The 20258-nt window shown below is 35.3% G+C and overlaps 1 protein-coding gene across 2 annotated transcripts in view; it reads left to right on the forward strand.

Annotated features, from left to right (window-relative positions):
* XRN2 (5'-3' exoribonuclease 2) overlaps positions 1-20258 on the forward strand; it is an 86330-nt gene that overhangs the window by 48001 nt on the left and 18071 nt on the right. For both annotated transcript variants that reach the window (XM_003810626.6, XM_003810628.5), the window contains exons 21-27: positions 3373-3456; positions 4665-4762; positions 5170-5249; positions 6321-6377; positions 14007-14075; positions 14159-14290; positions 17013-17140. In XM_003810626.6, the coding sequence (XP_003810674.1) occupies positions 3373-3456; positions 4665-4762; positions 5170-5249; positions 6321-6377; positions 14007-14075; positions 14159-14290; positions 17013-17140 (648 nt within the window). The remainder of the gene's footprint in view (positions 1-3372; positions 3457-4664; positions 4763-5169; positions 5250-6320; positions 6378-14006; positions 14076-14158; positions 14291-17012; positions 17141-20258) is intronic.

The raw sequence follows: 20258 nt of genomic DNA on the forward strand, positions 1-20258 counted from the left end.
TTTGGCCATTTCTAAATCTTTGGAGAAATGTCTGTTCAAATCCTTTGCTCAATTTTGAATTGGGTTGATTTTGTTGTTGCATTATAGAAGTTTTTTATATATTCTAGACATTAATCTTTTATTGGATATATGATTTGCATGTATTTTCTCTTATTCTGTGGATTATCTTTTCACCCTGTGATGATGTCCTTTGATGCACACAAGTTTTTAATTTTGATGAAATCAAGTTTATCTTTTTTGTTGTTTCCTGTGCTTTTGGTGTCATATCCAAGAAATCTTTACCAAATCCGACATCATGAATCTTTCTTCCTATGTCTGCTTCTAAAAGTTACACAGTTTTAGTTCTTACATTTAAATCTGATCCATTTTGAATTAATTTTTGTATATGGTGTAAAGTAATGGTCCAACTTCATTCTTTTGCATGTGCATATCAAATTTTCCCAGCACCACTTGTTGAAAAGACCATTCTTCCCCCCATTGAATAAGTTGGCACTCTTGTTGAAAATATTCTGGGCTCTCTATTCTAGTCCATTGAGCTATGTGTTTTTCCTTATGCCAATGCTATACTGTTGTAATTACTGTCGCTTTGTAGTGAGTTTTGAAGTCAGAAATTGTGTCTTCCAACTTTATTCATATTCAAGGTCCCTTGAGATTTCACATGAATTTTAGGATGGGTTTAAATTTTGACCTCAAATATTTTTGTATTTTATACGATGTTTTATATAAATATTTTTACTTAGCTTAGTAGCGAGAACACACTTTTCTTGAGGTGAAATTTAGTACTGTTGGGAAATACAGTTTCTTCCTCATACATGTTTTTAAAACTTACTTAGTGAAAGTAATGATAATACTTAGTTAAGCTCTTACCTGGGTTGAGTACATCTTAATAGAAGATAAAATATATCTGGATACGTCAACATTTTTAAACGTGTGCTTATCAACATTATATGTAATTTTTTTTTTTTTAAAGACAGAGTCTCACTCTGTTGCCCAGGCTGGAGTGCAGTGACGCGATCTCGGCTCACTGTAACCTCCGTCTCACAGGTCCAAGCAATTTCTCCTGCCTCAGCCTCCTGAGTAGCTGGGATTACAGGTGTGTGCCACCACACCTGCCTAATTTTTTTGTATTTTTTGTAGAGGTGGGATTTTACCATGTTGGCCAGGCTGGTCTCGAACTCCTGACCTCAGGTGATCCGCCCACCTCAGCCTCCCAAAGTGCTGGGATTATAGGCGCGAGCCACCGCACCCGGCCCAACACACGTAATTTAAAAGCAGTATCGTTTTGGTCAATTTGCTTAGTACTATATAGATATATAGCATAGTAGTTTTGATTGCTGTATATTTTATATATGAATAGAGAATTTAAGTAATTCCATCAAGTCACACAGTGGCAGAGTTAAGACCTGAACTCAGAAAGTCTGATACTAGAGCTCACATTTGAAGTGACTGTGTAATACCTAAGTTATTACCAGTACTTGGGCTCCCTCTGGGTATTGAAAGAATTCAGTGAGATAATGCATGTAACATAAGAAGTGTTCAGAAAACAGTAGCTGCTATTCTCATGTTTACTATCAGCTCACTGTAGCTCTGTCATATCTGGATGTAAGGCATTCCTTTCTATGCTGGCCAGTAGGGCTAATTTATTGCTTAGTAATTTTCTTGCTGTTGAGTAGCACTTCACATTGTTAACTGATTGGATTTAGCTTCTGGAATTGATATTGTAGAAAAGTCTTATTTTATATATGTATAATATTTAATATATAATATTTAATATATAATATAATATATATATATTTTATATATATAAATATAAATAAATGTAGTGGGTAGGATATATATATATATCTCTTAAATGTAGTGGGTAGAAAACAAGCTAGATGATGCTGTAGTTTCCCCTTGATATAGTTCTCTTAAGTGTATGACTAAATAATGTTTTAGCAATTTCCTGGGTTTTTTTCATGTGTTTACCAGTAATTGAAATAGCCTGACTCACATGTTAGGTATTAAGAGCCTTGAAATCACTCTTTTAGGCCATTCAAAATTCATACTAGAACTTAGTTTCTTTTTAACTTAAAAAGAAAAAAAAAGATCAGGTGCAGTGGCTCATGCTTGTAATCTCAGGACTTTGGGAGGCCAAGTTGGAAGGATTGCTTGAAACAAGGAATTTGAGACCAGCCTGCGTAACACAAGGAGACCTCATCTCTACAAAAAATTTAAAAAATTAGCTGGGTGTGGTGGTGGCATGTGCCTGTAGTCCCAGCTACTCAGGTGGCTGAAGTGGGAGGATTGCTTGAGCCGGCAAGTTTGAGGCTGCAGTGAGCAATGATCGTGCCACTGCACTCCAGCTTGGGTGACAGAGTGAGACCCTATCTTAAAAAAAAAAAAAAAAAAAACTGTTACTAGGTAGTGAAATTGAACATGATTCCTAACTTTGGAATAATTAATTAAGCTAAATAATTAAGACTTGGAAACCTTTTCATTTCTCATAATTTTAAAGGGAATAATCACAAATAACAGTGGTTTTGAGTAGCAGTAATTTCAGAATTATTTAACACTATTTAGCATTTGTCTTTGCTATGTATTGTAAAATTTTTGTTTAGCCAAAATACTACTTAGACTGTGTAGAGCAGAAAATATATACACTTCAATAACTTCGTATATTTTTCTTATAGCATTGTATTAGTGATGTGCTTCTTTGAAAATTATGCTTCTGGGTCCAAATAAGTGCCCTTAATTTCAGCATACTCCAGAGGATCATTTTAAGTCTCAAATGAATAGCCTCTGTTCTGTCCCCTGCCCCCTAAGTTATTTAAGCAAGTCTTTAAAATTTTTTTGTATATAAATTAATTAGTAGGCTTTAAAATGTAAAAAGAATACTATGGAATTTTAGAGCAGGAGGAGATCTATGCATTTTGGTTGAACAGAATTGAGTATTTTAGTTGAAATGCTCTCATTTTACAAAAGATGAAACCAAGTACTAGAAAGAAGAAAGGACACACTCAAGCCCTAGGGAGAGTAACTGGCTTGCTTGGGGGCATCTTAGTAACTACAGTGAGAACATATTACTGGTATCCAGGTAGCCATTTGTTCATTTATTTAAAATTTTTATCACCATGGAGTTAAGATTCAGAAAACATGATTTTCCATATAAGCCATTTTAAGAATGGAAAATACGTAGAATTTTTTCTTCTGCAACTACAGGGGAAATATTAGCATCTGAGTTTTGGCTTAATGAGACAATAAGAGTTCAGTTCCAAAATGTTTTTGTATCAGCAAGGAAACTCTACTAGAAACGTTCATTTCGAGCAATGATAAGTTGGAATTTGGGTGATCCTGGTAGCAGGGGTGGTTCATTTGCACTTGTTTTCCCAGGTGTTGCTCTCTTGCCATTCGTGGATGAGCGAAGGCTACGAGCTGCCCTAGAAGAGGTATACCCAGACCTCACTCCAGAAGAGAGTAAGAATTATACTTCTTAGTTAATATTGATCTGTGTAATATACACTTTATATTTCTGTATAAAATTAGACCTTCCTTCTCCCGTTTGTCAGATTTCCCATAAAGGGGGTATAAATCATTGATTTTATTTTCTTATTACAGACGTTGACTTTGCTTCTTAATTCATTATCTGTAAGTTGAGTAGTAGTTAAATAAAATGTTTTAACTTACAAGTATTTGTTAAATTTTTAAAAAAGCAATACTTCAACAATATCCTTTGACATTTTGATTCTTATATGACATGCACACACGAAAGTATCTTTTGCCTGTTGGGAAGATATTATTCATTTTCTCCATCTGCCTTCTTCCCTACTCCTCCTTTCTCCCCAGTAATAACTACTTTGTTTAAAAGGTTAGGGTGAAACAAAAGCATATGCTCTTAGAGTGCTAACTTGAAATATGACATAAAAGGAGGCAATTTGTAATTAATACTGACAGTAAAAAGTATTCATATTCGGAAATTGCAAAGCTGGGCTCTATTGAAAAATTTAATACCATTATAATAAGCCTCTAGAAACAATTTCTGTATCAAAAAGATTGTCTTTTAGAACAATCTTTTCATCAAATGACACTGTTTATGTTTCCTTAGGGAATGATTATGTATTTCTTATACTAAGAAAATGAGTTTATTATAAATAAGAAAATATTGCCCTTTATCTTGCAGTATATTCATACGTATTTCAGTGGGTTTTTTTTCCTGATAACTATTGATCTTTTTGAAACTTTTTTGTTAAAATATTTTTTTCCCCATAGAGGCACATCACACATTTGGATCTATCACTATAATTAAAAAAATTTTTTTAAATTGATATGTAATAGTTACACATATATTTTGGGTCCATCTGATATTTTGATACCTATATACAATATGTGATCAAAATAGGGTAATTGGGATATCCATCACCTCACATTTATCTTTTCTTTGTGTTGGGAACATTACAGTTTCTTTCTGTTATTTTGAAATATGTAATAAATTACTAACTTCTCCACAGTACTATCAAATACTAGAACTTACTCTTGTCTAACCTATCACTTTAAAATTATTTTTCATAAATTTTATAATTAAGTTCTTAACACTTAGATGCTTTCCCTTGTTTTATGCTCATAAAAATTGGTCTTGCAGGTACAATTTTTTTATGTGTAGGTCTTATTCTTTTCTTTCTCCCTAGCCAGAAGAAACAGCCTTGGAGGTGATGTCTTATTTGTGGGGAAACATCACCCACTCCATGACTTCATTTTAGAGCTGTACCAGACAGGTTCCACAGAGGTATGTTACACAATTTGGTTAATTAGAAATGCACTTTTAAAATTTTGGTAAAATATGCATAACATAAAATTTACCATTGTAACCATTTTTAAGTGGTTATTCTGTGGCATTAAGTATATTTACAGTGTTGTATAACCATCAGCACTTTTTCAGAACTTTTTCATCTTCCCAAATAGAATTTCTGTACCTTTTAAATAATGTTAAATAATGTATCAGAATTTCATACCTTTTTATGGCTGAATAATACTCTATGTGTACTTTTTTATCCACTTATCTATTGGTAAATATTTGGGTTTGTTTCTGCCTTTTGGCTCTTATGAATGATGCTGCTATGAACACTCAAGAATCTGCTTGAGTCCCAGTTTTCCATTCTTTGCATATGAGATCAGGAATGCATTTTTCCACAGCCAGTGGATGTACCCCCTGAACTATGTCATGGGATTCAAGGAAAGTTTTCTTTGGATGAAGAAGCCATTCTTCCAGATCAGTAAGTTTCATTTTGTATATAATTGAGGTGACTGGAAGGAAGTTTAGTTAGGATTTTTTTCCTTGTTGTCTAAATGTTTATTTTCTAATAATAGTGAGAAAATTGTATTTAAAATAAGACAAAACCTTGCTGACTGAAAAATGCTTGGGTTCAAAGCCTAGCTCTTCAAAGTAGCTGTGTCACCTTGTGCAGGGAGCTCTGGGAGTCCCTTTCAGGATATTCTGAAGGTTAAAACTCTTTTCATAATGATGCTAAGATGTTACGGTGTTACTTGCTTTTCTTACACTTTCTCTCTTGAGTGCACAGTGGAGTTTTCCAGAGGCCTCTCAAGAGATAGAAGCAGAGGAGAGTAGCTATTAAATAGATTCTAACCAGATATTAATGAGATTTTTGAAAGTATACAACAATGACATTGTTTTGCTTTGTAAAAAAATAGCTTTTTATAAGAATGTTATTTATGTTAACATGTAGGGTTATCTTTTAGTATTTTAAAAATTTCTTAGTCATAATTTTTAATGGGTAAATGTTCATAAATATAACCACTATAAACAAAAGCCCTTTGAGATTTAAGAATGTAAAAGGGTTCTGAGACCAGAGTTTGTGAACCACATGTCAAGGGTACATTTCCAGGAATGGAACTGCTGGCCATAGAGTATGTGTATCTTCATTTTTTTTCCTAGGTAATATTTCTAGGTGGTTTGTCAAGGTGGTTACACTGTGTTGTAATCCCAGTGGCAGTTTGTGAGAGATCTTGTTGCTCTACGTTTTGGCAAACCCTTGTCACAGCTTTAATTTCTGTCAGTCTGGTGGATGCTCATTGACATCTTGTGGTTTATAGTTGCAGTTCTTTGAGTACTAATGAGATTGAATGCCTTATGGTTAATAGTTAACCATTTCATGTATGTGGTACTTACTCTTTTTTTTAAGATATAAATGGTTTTTATTGTTTTTGTTAGTGCATTCTAATGATTTATCTTTTCTAAAGACTAACAAACATAGCAACATCTTATTTCCACTTACCTAAAAGGTTACAGTTTACAGAGAGATGTTTCTTCTCTTGTTTCCTTCTAGAATAGTATGTTCTCCTGTTCCTATGTTAAGGGATCTGACACAGAACACTGTAGTCAGGTAAGTTTTCCAAAATTCATGGCATTCACCCAGAACACAGCTCTGAACTTGCAAATCCATTTTAAAAGACCTTTGATTCACAAGGAAATGGCAGCTGTTAATCCACCAATGCTTCGAGATTGGAGAGTCCCTGTGTTGCAGACCTTAGAGCAGAGCCTCTTAACTCTAAATTATGTATATTGTTAAGGTTACTGATTTAACATGCTTGCTTATCTGTTTTCTGGTTTCCCATGACAACCTGTAATTCTTCCTGGATTAGGCAAGTGGGAGGTAAAGAGTAGGAGTATCTAGCAGTTTGTTATATAGGAACAAACAGAACTCTACACCCCAGAGGTTCACACAGCTTCCCTGTATTACAGCAGACTATTTTACTTATGTTTATAATCATGGCCCTGCAGAGTTTGAACACAAAAATATTCTGTAGTATGTTTTAGTTAAGATGACATAGAACAGAATATATTTGTGAAAATTTTTATTAGCAATTATAAACTTAAAGGGCTTTCTTCTCTCTGGAAAACTAATTTATATCTCAGTTCTTTGGTGCTGACAGCATTTTCTATTGAGTAAAAATAATATAAAATGTAATATGACCATTTGGACTAAAATCCAACAAATTGACTACTCATTTGTATTTTATAATGACAAATCTTGATGACAATTTAGTTGTCATTTTCTCCAATCTTTAGGTAAGACTAAAGCAAACACATCTCAGGTATTCAAGAATTTGATAAAAGCCTGCTAATCCTGAATCCTCCTTTTCCATCCATTTTTGTTTCTCTCCCCCTCAGGAAATATTTTAGATTTTTTTTTTAGATTTCCCTTTGTGAAATATAAACATGTTTATTTCCTATCTTAAATGGATTCAGGTAGTAAATGATTGCCATTCTAGAAAGGCTTTTATTTAAAGAAAACTACTGTGAATTCGGAAAATCTTTCTGGATGAGTTGCTTACGTTTATCTTTACGTATAATTTTTTGTTTATCTTTACACCTAATTTGTCCTGGCTCTTTGTCTTTGTGCTCTTTTGTTAAGGGTGGAGTACAGAATTGAAAGCCACGCTCCTAAACCCATCACAAACAATCTGGCTCTGACAGATTCAGTGTGAACACTGTGTATTAACCCTTGGGGTCTCTGGCTTTCATTAAAGCATTGGCGCTTCAGGCCAATTAATTCCACGGTTCTCTCTTTGGATTGTCACATGTTTGCTTGTGCTTCTCAATTTTTCTGCATGTATTCAAGGGCCTTCCTGCCTAACCCTCTAGAAATAGTTAATTCTACTTAACTTTCTAATTAGGATAGAGAGTCCTGCCCAGAGGAGAGTTACAGAATTAATGGAAACATTTTGGAATTTTTGTTTGGATGATGATGTTGTTGGTTGGTTGTTTCTGAGCCTAAAGGGGCCTTTGGTATTTAGTACATACTATGTTCACAAGATTATTAAATTTATAAAACAGGCCGGGCGCGGTGGCTCACACCTATAATCCCAGCACTTTGGGAGGCCAGGGTGGTGGGTGGATCATCTGAGATCAGGAGTTCAAGACTAGCCTGGCCAACATGGTGAAACCCTATCTCTACTAAAACTGCAAAAAATTAGCTGGGCATGGTGGTGCATGCCTATAGTCCCAGCTACTCAGGAGGCTGAGGTGAGAGAACCGCTTGAACCCAGGAGGCCGAGGCCTCAGTGAGCCAAGATCACACCACTTGGGCAACAGAGCAAGACTCCATCTCAAAAAAAAAAAAAAGTATAAAACAAATCCCAGATCTAAATGCATATTCAGGTGTATATTGAAAATAACTTTATAATAAAATCAACTAAATTAGGTTAATTTGCTGAAGATTTGTGGGAGACCAAAGTTAACTTTTCCCTTAAGTAAAAGTAATTTTCAGTGTTTTCTCTGAAGGGCGGCAACATTGAGGCTGAGATCCAGTTTTTACAGCAGGTTTTTGCATGTTTGTTTTAGGGCTTGTTGTACATTCCAGTGTTAAATTTGCTTTATAACTTTAACTTACAATTTTCAGATTTAAAAAAATCTCAGAATATACTCACCAGTCATTTGCCAGTTATTTCTCTTTTGACTCCTGGCATTTTTTTCCTCTTCCTTATTTAAATACATCTAGTATCCCATTTGATATTTGAGAAATCGTTTCCTCAAGTTGAGTTTAGGTAAGTTCTTCCCATTGTATTCATTCTTATCTGTAGTGCTCAGAAAGTATGTTATACAAGCTGTTGAAGTCCCTTAAATTCGTAGACAGACCCTTAGAGAATATAGTCAACTCTAACCTAGGAGATCATATTTTTTTCCCATTTCTAATTCCACAAATTATTCAACATATTAGCTTCTGCATGTGAGTTTTCCTCCCAGTCTGTCATCTGGAGGGTAAGTGCATATGTGTGCTTTTACTTTTTCAAGGCCTGATGCACCTTGGCAGGGCCCTGGCTCTGTGCTTGAACCCCCAGGTCGTCAGGATGCTTCCTTCCTGCCCAGGCTGATCCCTTCAATACCCTTTGACCTCCGCCTCTTCCTCCTGTTGTTTGGAGTGCTCTTCCTTTCTTTTCTCCACCTGCCCCATAGCCTGCCGTTTATTGCTTTGCTTTTCTTCTAAAGCATAATTTATACAGTTTTTATATATGTTGTTTCCAGCAGTAGTGTTGTTAGGTTGTTTTTTTTTTTTTCTCATAGCACCTAGCAGAGTTCTAAACCCATATGTAAAAAGCTCAGTTGTTCATAGTGTTGCAACCAGTGTTTGCCAAAGTCTTTGAAGAGCGTAAACTTTTTTCTTCAGAGGAGTGTTTCTTAGACTTTTTGTATTCACTTTTGGATGAATCAGACAAGATATAGAATGTTTTATTCCTTCAAGGAGATTTTTTGTTTTAATGTGAATGTGTATGGAGATGGATTTTTAAAGTAACTATTTCTGCAGCATTTGCAAGGCTTATGCTTGGCAAGCAGATAACTCGAGATCCAAAGCCTGAAGGAAGTGGAATACATGCAGTCAGCAGTGGATTTGATGGTGGAAAACAGTTGGGAGGGTTTCACTTTCGATGCTTAATTGGTTAACCTCTTCTGATAGAATGTCACAATCCTATAAACTCTTTAAGTGTTTTAAAATGTCAAGTATATGAATCATGAGATTTTCCTGCAAGAACAGTTTGCCTTTGTATGCCAATTTAGCATTAATTATGGAATGTATCAGGGAAAGGTTGTGTAAAAATGAAACTTGATATTTGGAGTTTTCTGCTTTCTTTCTGAATTATGTTAACACTCTCTAACAGTAATACTTAAAATAGCATTTCTAAGGATAATTCTTAAAGCGAATCAGAAAAAGGTGTTCTATATTCCATTCCTTTTCTTTTGAGACTTTGCTACAATATTTTCTTCTTACCAGCAGTGCTGAAAGTGCTACTTGTGGTATAAATAAAAGCACTGTTCAGTTTCCTTATTTTCAACCATGCTTAGGTTTTAAATTTTTATTTACTTTGCCCTTGATGTGTTTATGAAGACAATCAAGCATTTAAAATAGTGAGGTTACCTATCAAGGAAAGGATCTGTTATGCTACTTGGGGGAAAGCTGGTCTGGTACATAAAAGCTTGATGAGTCAACAGTGTTTCACCTGCATTTGGAAAAAGTGGATGAAAATACTGTTGTTTAAAAATACTTCAGTTTACAGAATTAGATGAAGCAATACGAATCTAAACACAAGTCTCTTACCTCAGCTGGTCAGACTGTTGAGTCCATAGGCTGTATTAACTCATTTCCTTCCTCTGCTTCTCAGAGCTTGCGTGAGGGTGCTTCTCTCTTTACCTCAGTGTTACTTACTACTTCCCTAGATAAGCCTTCCACAAGTAACCCTTTTGCCTCTGATGATGGAATTTAAATGACATAGACATGAAAAAAATAAAAGACCTTCAAAAGTTTGGATCCATATAAAAAGTTACCTTTTTGAGTCTTTGCCTGATGGGTTCCTGCTTGGTCTGTGTGTTTGACTTTTAGGAAGTTTGTTTGAATCTGAGTCATGGCTGTTATCACATTGGAAAAATACATTTCTAAAAACATAGTAGATCTTAGTATACATTTTTGGGAACAAATTAAGATACTAAGAATCTTTCAACCCTTGGAAGCTTAATCCATTTTAGGAGAGAGTGTGTCTTCAAATTGTTCTCAAAGATCCAAGGAAAAATGATATTAATACTTTGGTATCATAAATAGTGTCCTCGTCTTTGAATGGAAACTTCCAAACTTATTTTTAGATACTCCTTTTCCATCTCCTAATGGTTTGTATTGTATTAAGTGTGTAGATCCTTTTGTTGAATGTGGTTCTGAGGGGAAGTAGGGATGATCTTGGAGACTGTCCTATTGACTTGGAAAGTTTTTCCCTTTCAGAGCATGAGCATGAATAATGGAATTTTAAAAACAATTTTATTAAGGAATAATTGGAAAACAAATGGATTTGTTTTCTCAAACCTTAGTTTCAGCTGTCTTATTAAATCTCTTGTTATAACCATTCTCCTGCAGAAGTGATTATCTCTGTGACCCTGGGATTTTCTCTTCTCCCTGGGAGCTTATTACCTTGGCTATTTCCTTCATTTTCTTAGTTTCAGGTCTTTCTGTGCATGACTTGGAGATCTTCATCTGAGCTCGATCTCCATTCTAGTTCCAGCCTTACCATTTCATTTACTTTCCCAACGTTCCCATCCAAGATGTGTGTCGAAGACTGTTGCTTAGGCTCTGTTGGTGACCTCTTTATGGGTGTCCCTCTGCTCTCTTGCACACTGCTGCTGGGTTGTTCTTTCTGAAATTATCTTTGATCACTTTCACGTCCTCATTGACTACTTGCAAAGGCATCACATTATACTCAACACAAACCCTCCATGACCATAACCCACTTCTGTTACCTTTCTTCCTGCCCCACTTCTGCTCAAATGCGTTTTTACTCTAATTTAGCCCTTCTCAACTGGAGTTCCATGGGAGAATTCTGCCTTGAGATCTTACAGCATCTGTTGTGTGTATCAGATTGTAGGTAGCAGTTTGTGTCCTGTATCTCTAGAATGATACTAGCTATGTTTTTTCCTTGGGAGAATTGAGAATGTACTCACTCATCATTTTTTGTAGGGCTTAATTCCCTCCCACATCCCCATTGAGAAGGGCTGCTCCAGTAAAACTGTACTGTTCCTTGGTACTGGGACCCTTTCCATATCTTTGTTCCATTTGTTTCCTCTGCCACCCTGTAACCAATCCTGTCTCATCTTAAACCGCAGCCTCTTGGATGATGTTTTCCTTGGTCCTCAGGTGAAATAATTCCCTCCCCCCAGTACACACATACCTTTAGCCCACACTGACAAAGATGTTTATATGGAAGGTGTATACACACACATGCTTTGACTCAGCATCTTTTCTGTGCCTGTTGTTGCATTTTCCACTTTCTTCCTTATTTCCCTTATTAGAAGGGGAGGCAGGCTTGATGCCTGGCGGTGTGCATAACCTGCCTCCCACCATGAACCGTGCATGCAATAGGTATTCTAAATAGTTTGGCAAAGTGCTAAAAACACCCTGCTGAAACACAGATACCTGCTTCAAAACACTTTATTTGCAAGTCTTGCTTTGTTACTTGACTTTTTATCTGCAAAGCCCTAATGAGCACAAATACTTAACTACCATTTTCTCTGTCATCCTCTTAAACCTTTATCACTGCCTGTCCTACCTTGCCCTGCCCCATGCCATCTTGCCAGTACAGAAAATCTGAGCTAAAGACAGTTACCAGTGAAGAGTGAGTTGTAAGAAGAACTAGTTGAGTAATAAGTATTGTTCAGCTGTTGAGCTCATGGTATATTTATTGTAAGTGAATCCATTTTTGTGTACTTAAAATGAAAATTTCTGTAAAGCAGATAGACTCTAGTTAAAGTGGCAGTATTCAGAAAGAAAACTGCTATCTAAAAATGTCAACCAGGTCAATAAAACTTTTTTTAAAAACCTTTTTAACTGACTGTAAGTGTAATCATTGGAGGAATTTTGAAAAATATATTAAAGGAAACAAGTTACTAACTTATAGAGAAAAATCACTGATAATCGATTGATGAATATGTCTAGTCTGTTGTATATATGTTTCCCATGTCATTAAGGTCATTAAGTATTCTGTTACTAAATTTTTTTTTTTGAGACGGAGTCTCACTCTGTCGCCCAGGCTGGAGTGCAGTGGTGTGGTCTTGGCTCACTGCGACCTCTGCCTCTCAGGTTCACACCATTCTCCTGCCTCAGCCTCCCGAGTAGCTGGGACTACAGGCGCCCGCCACCACGCCCAGCTAATTTTTTGTATTTTTAGTAGAGATGGGGTTTTACTGTGTTAGCCAGGATGGTCTCGATCTCCTGACCTTGTGAGCCACTGCGCCCGACCTTCTATTACTAAATTTTTAAAAATATTATCTGAGTTCTTCCTTTTTAGGAAGGACTAGTTTTTTTAACCAGTCCACTGTTATTCATACACTTGGGTTTTACAGTCTTTGAAACATTATGAATAATAGTGTTATAAGTATCCTTAAGTATAAATCTGGTGTATAACCAGAGTCCTGGAAGAAGCATTGCTATGTCAGAAGACAGACTTAGGTACTTACCAACCTTTGGGATAGGTAAACACACATACATACCACTACCACGGCCATCACTACCAGAAAAGAAGTTCGACCAAGCTTATACTCAAAGCCTGAGTGTATAGCTTTTAAAAATAGTTATATTGTCCAGGCACGGTGGCTCATGTCTGTAATCCCATCACTTTGGGAAGCTGAGGTGGGTGGGTCTTATGAGTCCAGGAGTTCAAGACCATCCTGGGCCATGTGGGGAAACCCCATCTCTACAAAAAATACAAAAATTAGCCGGGCATGGTGTTGTGTGCCTGTAGTCTCAGCTATGAGAGAGGCTGAGGTGAGAGGATCTCTGAGCCTGGGAGGTTGAGACTGCAATGAGCTGTGAGTGTGCTACTGCACTCCAGCCTGGGCAACAGGGTGAGACCTGTCTCAAAAAAAAAAAAAAAAAAAAAAAAAAAAGCATATTTGTATAGTTTTCAAATGGTGAAAATTATTTTATTACTTAAAAATAACACATTAGGAGAGAAGGGTCCAACTGTGAAGTTTAATTTTTTTTGTTAAGTCCATCCCCCCCGCACCATAGATTTCTTAGCTATTTGTGTGCATTTTTTGATTTTGCAAATATTTCTATTGGTATATCCATCTTTTCTTTATTAAAATAAGAGCTAATCTGCCTCAAGATGCTTTGGGGTTTTTGCAACGGACTGAACAAAATTAAAGGTTATTTTATTTTTATTTTTTGTTGTTGTAAACCTCTTCGACCTGTCTACAATATCATTTTGAAATTTGAGTTGGGGCAATGTCTGTTACTTCTCTGTCATCACCAATAGTCAGCTAGAACATAACTTTTCCCTCAGAGAAAGTTACATGAAGGTTATATGTACCAGGAATTAGAGACAGTTTGGTGAGGAAGACATTTAGCCATTTGTCAAACCCATTTATTAACTAAAATAATTTTTGGAGAGGACTTAAACATGAAAAATACCTCAGTCTACATGATAAGACAGGCTGATATAATCAGATCATTGAATTGTTTCTTGTTCTTTTCCAGTATTAATTTTAAAGACCCACAGTTTGCTGAAGATTACATTTTTAAAGCTGTAATGCTTCCAGGAGCAAGGTAACAACAGTAAATTACCTAGATTTATTTTGTACAAATGGTTTTCATCCCTATTACTAAGTGTTGTCTTTTTAAATGGTCAGAAAGCCAGCAGCAGTACTGAAACCTAGTGACTGGGAAAAATCCAGCAATGGACGGCAGTGGAAGCCTCAGCTTGGCTTTAACCGTGACCGGAGGCCTGTGCACCTGGATCAGGCAGCCTTCAGGACTTTGGGGTGAGTTGTCAGTTTCTAGCCCTTGTATATTTTGCTTTTTCTGAATCATCCCATAAAACAAGTCAGTATTTATGCCATATATATAAATTTATGCCATATATAATATATATAATTATATATTTTATATATTATATATAATATATATAATTACATATATAATATATATTAAACTATAAATTTATATATAATATATAATTATATATATTATATATAATATAATATATATAATTATAAATTTATATATATATATATATATATATATAATTACAGGAGCGAGCCACCGTGCCCGGCCCAAACCCAGTATTTTCATAAAGTTTATATATATAATATATACATAATATATTATATATATAAACTTTATATATATTTTTAAATATATATAAAGTTTATATATTATATATATTATATATTATATAAATATATATAATATAAATATTTATATATAATATAAATATATATAATATAAATATTTATATTATATAAATATATTATATATATAAACTTTATGAAAATACTGGGTTTGGACCGGGCACGGTGGCTCACTCCTGTAATCCCAGCACTTTGGGAGGCTGAGGCAGGCAGATCATGAGATCAGGAGATCAAGACCATCCTGGCTAACACAGTGAAACCCCGTCTCTACTAAACAAAATACAAAAAGTTAGCTGGGCATGGTGGCAGGCGCCTGGCGCCTGTAGACCCAGCTAGTCGGGAGGCTGAGGCAGGGGAATGGCGTGAACTGGGAGGCGGAGCTTGCAGTGAGCTGAGATTGCGTCACTGCACTCCAGCCTGGGCGACAGAGGGAGACTTCCGTCTCAACCAAAAAAAAAAAAAGGGAAAAAAAGAAAATACTGAGTTTGTTTCACACATATATTTTTGTCTCACCACCATGGCCGACCACCACTACTACTATGTCCTCTCATAACATTGCTTACATACTTAAAACCAAGCAAAGAGTGGAGCTCCATCTTTAAAACCTAAACAGGCATTTTGGACAACACATTATTGTACACCACAAATATCTAACAGACCATAAAATACAACTGTTTTGTAAGTATTTTAATAACTTTGATACTGCTCTGCTTTTCTTCATTTTTAAAAATTCACATCTCCATTTATGTATTGCTATATGTGTTGCATGAGAATTCTATTACTTTCTCTAAGACATTTTACTGTTTTTCTGACTGTTACTTCAAGGGAATAAAACCTCCTCTTTACCCGCAAGAAAGTTTTAGCTGAATTAATTAATGTATGATGGAGACTCTTTTTCAAGTGTTAACCAATACATTGGTATAGAAGCCTCCAGTCTCTTAAATTTTTGTTTGCCCAGTGCTTGAACAGTGGTATCTCATAGTTGCTTGAATTGGCATTTCCCTGCCTACTGAAATTATCTTTTAATATGTTTATTAGTAATTTGTATTTCCTCTCCTACGAATTTCCAGTTTTTATCCTTTGCCCTTATTAGTTAACTGAATTGTCTTTTTCCTAGCTGTAGAAGATACTATAGAGTGAGGGGACTTGTAAACAATAACAGGTAAAGCTGGTATAGAAAGAGCAACAGGCTTGCCATAATGTTAATGAGTTAGGATTCATGCATTAATAATGATAACTTATAAATAGATGTTTCCAGTTAGTGGGGAAACCTTAAGATTCAAAAAATTATTTAGGCAGAAGGTCACCATCAACATGTAATTTATACAGCAAATATTAAGAGGGATAGTGTGGCAGAGTGATTAAGAGCATGGGCTTTAGATCTTAAATGTCTGGATTCAGATACCTTTTTTTTTTTTTTTTTAACCACTTAATATATTTGTGAACTTGACCGAATCACTCTGTGCCTCCATTTCCTTATGTCTGAAGTGGAGACAGTAATTATACCTGCATATTCTTAAAATTATGAAGTTATAAGAATTAATTGAGCCTAATGTCTGTCAAGCGCTTAGGGTAGTTCCTAAACACTATGTAAACATTAGTTGTTATTGTCATTGTTTTGGAAAAATCTTCATTCTTAGTAGCAGAAAAAGAAATGCAGATTTAAAATAGTCTTAACTTTTTGCATTATTTCAACTGTTTTGGAAAGCAACATAGTATTCCTCTGAATAGAGCAGTGAGTTCAGAAGATACTCTTAACCTTTGGCCCAAATTCCTACCTCTTGGATTTGTGAGGAGGAAATAATTTTAGATGAGCATAATTATATGCCCAAATATTTATATTGTATTGTAATCTATACTACTAGTACAAAATGAGAGAAATGGTTTAGTAAAGTGTAAGACATCAACATAGTAAAGTATTCTATAGGTTTATGTGTTGGAATTACAAAGATGAAGAAAAGATACAGGCAAGTATTTGATATAGTAAATTAAAAATAGCAAGATGTAGAGTAGTCATGTATACAGTGATAGCAAGAACATGGATCCTTAAGGACAAAACTGAAACATAATGCAAAAAAAGAAAAATATGCAAATTATTTTTCGTATGATGTAAGTTGTAAATATTTAAATGGTTATCAATTAAGAGTCTTGGTGTGGCAGATGAACATTTGCTATCACTATTACCATTATGTAGTTTTGAGCTTTAATTATAAACCACCTTTTTGTTTGTATTATCTTAATCAGATCTGTTAGTGAAGATGTGGCTATGAGCATTTGTTTTATTTGTGTCAGCTGTGTTATGATGGGTATATCACTATACAATTTTTTTTTCTTGTGTTGGGTCCTTTTATAGCCATGTTATGCCAAGAGGCTCAGGAACTGGCATTTACAGCAATGCTGCACCACCACCTGCGACTTACCAGGGAAACTTATACAGGCCGCTTTTGAGAGGACAAGCCCAGATTCCAAAACTTATGTCAAGTAAGCTTTTACAAATCGGTTATTTTACATTATGAATTAAATATCACAGCAAATGTTGGTTTCTAATCTTCGTTGCTGAAAAAGATTTGTTGTATCAGTGCAGACAGTGAACTTTAAAAACATGTAAGTTAGAAGAGTTGTAAGAGAATACCTTATGCAAAATCTTTCATACATTTTTTATCTTTATTTTTGTGGGTACATTGTAGCTGTATATATTTATGGGGAACATGAGATATTTTGACACAGGCATACAATGAGTAATAATCACATCAGGGTAGATGGGGTATCCATCACCTCTAGCATTTATCCTTTGTGTTAGAGATAATCCAATTATATTCTTAATTATTTTGAAATGTACAATTAAATTATTGACTATGGTCATCCTGCTGTGCTATCAAATACTAGATCTTATTCATTGTTTCTAACTATTTTTTCATAGCCATTAACCATCCTCCCCTCCCCAACCCTTCCCCTACTACCCTTCCCAGCCTCTGGTAACCATCCTTCTACTTTCTGTCTCCACAAGTTCAGTTGTTTTAATTTGTAGCTCCCACAAATAGTGAGAACATGCAAAGTTTGTCTTTTTGTGCCTGACTTGTTTCATGTAACATAACGACCTCCGTTTCCATCCACGTTGTTACAGGTGACAAGATCTCATTCTTTTTTGTGGCTGAACAGTACTCCATTGTATATATGTACCACATTTTATTTATCCATTCATCTGTTGATGCACACTTAGGTTGCTTCCAAATCTTGGCTACTGTGAATAGTGCTGCAGTAAATGTGGGAGTGCAGATGTCTCCTTGATGTACTGATTTCCCTTTTTTGGGGTATATACCTAGCATTAGGGATTGCTGGATCATATGGTAGCTCTATACTAATTTACATTCCCACCAGTGGTCCATGAGAGTTCCCTTTTCTCCATATCCTCACTGGCATTTGTTATTGCCTGTCTTTTGGATAAAAGCCATTTTAACTGGGGCAAGATGATACCTCATTGTAGTTCTGATTTTCATTTCTCTGATCATCAGTGATGTTGAGCAACTTTTTATATACCTGTTTGCCATTTGTGTGTCTTTTGAGAAATGTCTATTCAGATATTTTGCCCACTTTAAAATCAGATTATTAGGTTTTTTTCCTATAGAGTTGTTTGAGCTCCTTACATATTCTGGTTATTAAACTCTTGTCAAATGGATAGTTTGCAGATATTTTCTCTCATTCCATGGGTTGTCTCTTCACTTTGCTGATTGTTTCCTTTGCTGTGCAGAAGCTTTTTAACTTGATGTGATTACATTTGTTCATTTTTGCTTTGGTTGCCTGTGCTTGTGGGGTATTGCTCAAGAAATGTTTGCCCAAACCAGTATCCTAAAGATTTTCCCCAAAGTTTTGTTGTAGCAGTTTCATAGATTTAAGTCTTTAAACTATTTTTATTTGATTTTTTATATGATGAGAGATAAATTTATGGTTTTATTCTTCTGCATATGGATATCCAGTTTTCCCAGCACCATTTATTGAAGAGACTGTCCTTTCCTCAGTGTATGTTCTTGGTTCCTTTGTCAAAAATGAGTTCACTGTAGATGTATGGATTTATTTCTGGGTTCTCTGTTGTATTCCATTGGTCTGTTATCTGTTTTGATGCCGGTACAATACTGTTGTGGTTACTATTGCTCTGTAGTATAATTTGAAGTCAGGTAATGTGATTATTCCAGCTTTGTTCTTTTTGCTCAGGATAACTTTGATTATTCTGGGTCTGTTTTTCATCTTGACTATATATAGTTAAATGAATAAGGTAATTTGGATTTCTTCCTTAATCTTCACTTAAAATCTGTTTCTCAGTTAACACAGGCAAAAAAAAGTATGTGGAAATGATTGCAATTTATTTAATTAATACAAGTATAATTAAATCAGATGTGATAGATATGGATCGTCATCACTTAGTTGCCTGAAAGACAAAGGTGTCCCTTTCTTGATTCAAATTGTATCTCAATGCTACCTACAATATAGCCAGGGACTGCTTTAGGTAGACTATACCTTTAACCCTATATTTCTGGAAGACCTTAGTCTTTCCTTAACCCCTCATAATCTGTTTTGTGGACAGGTCAGAAATGTTGACCACAAAAATAATTAACATGGCATTTGGATTGCAGTGGGAAAGGGAAAAGATAGTTGAATGTTAGACTTCATAGATTTTACATTAATTTTAAATCGTGTCCCCATTTAATGTTATTTTTGAGCTCCATTGCTATGCCCATTTATCAAAGAAGTGTAAGTCATGTGCCAGTGTTTGTTTCTCAAAATGAATGTCTTCATGAAGGCTTTGTTTCTGCATTCCTGGTTGTCTGGTTGCCACAAGGGCAGCATGGGGGAGAAGAAACAGTGTGGCAAGATGCTCACGTTTGTTAAATCTGAGTGTCATATCATTAAAACATTTTTTTCTAAATGTTTGAAATATTTCATAAAAATTTGATTTCCAAAAAACAGAGTGATGCTTTGTTATAGATACCCCTCAGAGCTGTTTTTAAACCGAAGCTGTACTTGTGAAAGAACGTGCCAGGTTAAAATGGATAATTGATGGGAAATATTTGTACTATGCACCTAGCACTGTTGTAATGCTAGTTAAGTTACACACCAGAAGTCCAGATTTTCTGGATGTAGTACCCAAGAAGAAATTGGTTCTATAGGTCTTACTCTTCCAGGGCCCTCTGTTTTTAGTGTATTCACTCTCTGTCTCTGTTCCTCTCTCTGGCAGTGTAGCTTTGCTGTATGACTTAATGACATTGAGTGGAGCTTTGTGAGGCTCTATCATGCAAACTATGGACTTCTGTTCAGTGAAGCACAGAAGGGGCACAGAGGTACAGAGTCAGTGGTCCTGTGGGAATCTGCTTGGTGCAGTGGTTAACAGCTGCTTCCCGTAAGATTTAGCAAATAACATTTCTAGGTATTTCCATGTATTCAGTATCAAGTCATACCATGTACAACAGGAGAGTCTAATCATTTTGAAGGAGCTATCTTTGCCCTAAGATTTTCCTAATAAATGGTGAAAGCATATCCAACATATTTTTAAAGCCAGCTGTTATTGACACATTCCTTATCAGTTTCTTTTTTCTTGTGACTTTTT

This window comes from Pan paniscus, chromosome 21, assembly GCF_029289425.2.
Source record: "Pan paniscus chromosome 21, NHGRI_mPanPan1-v2.0_pri, whole genome shotgun sequence".
NCBI classification, from domain to species: domain Eukaryota; kingdom Metazoa; phylum Chordata; class Mammalia; order Primates; family Hominidae; genus Pan; species Pan paniscus.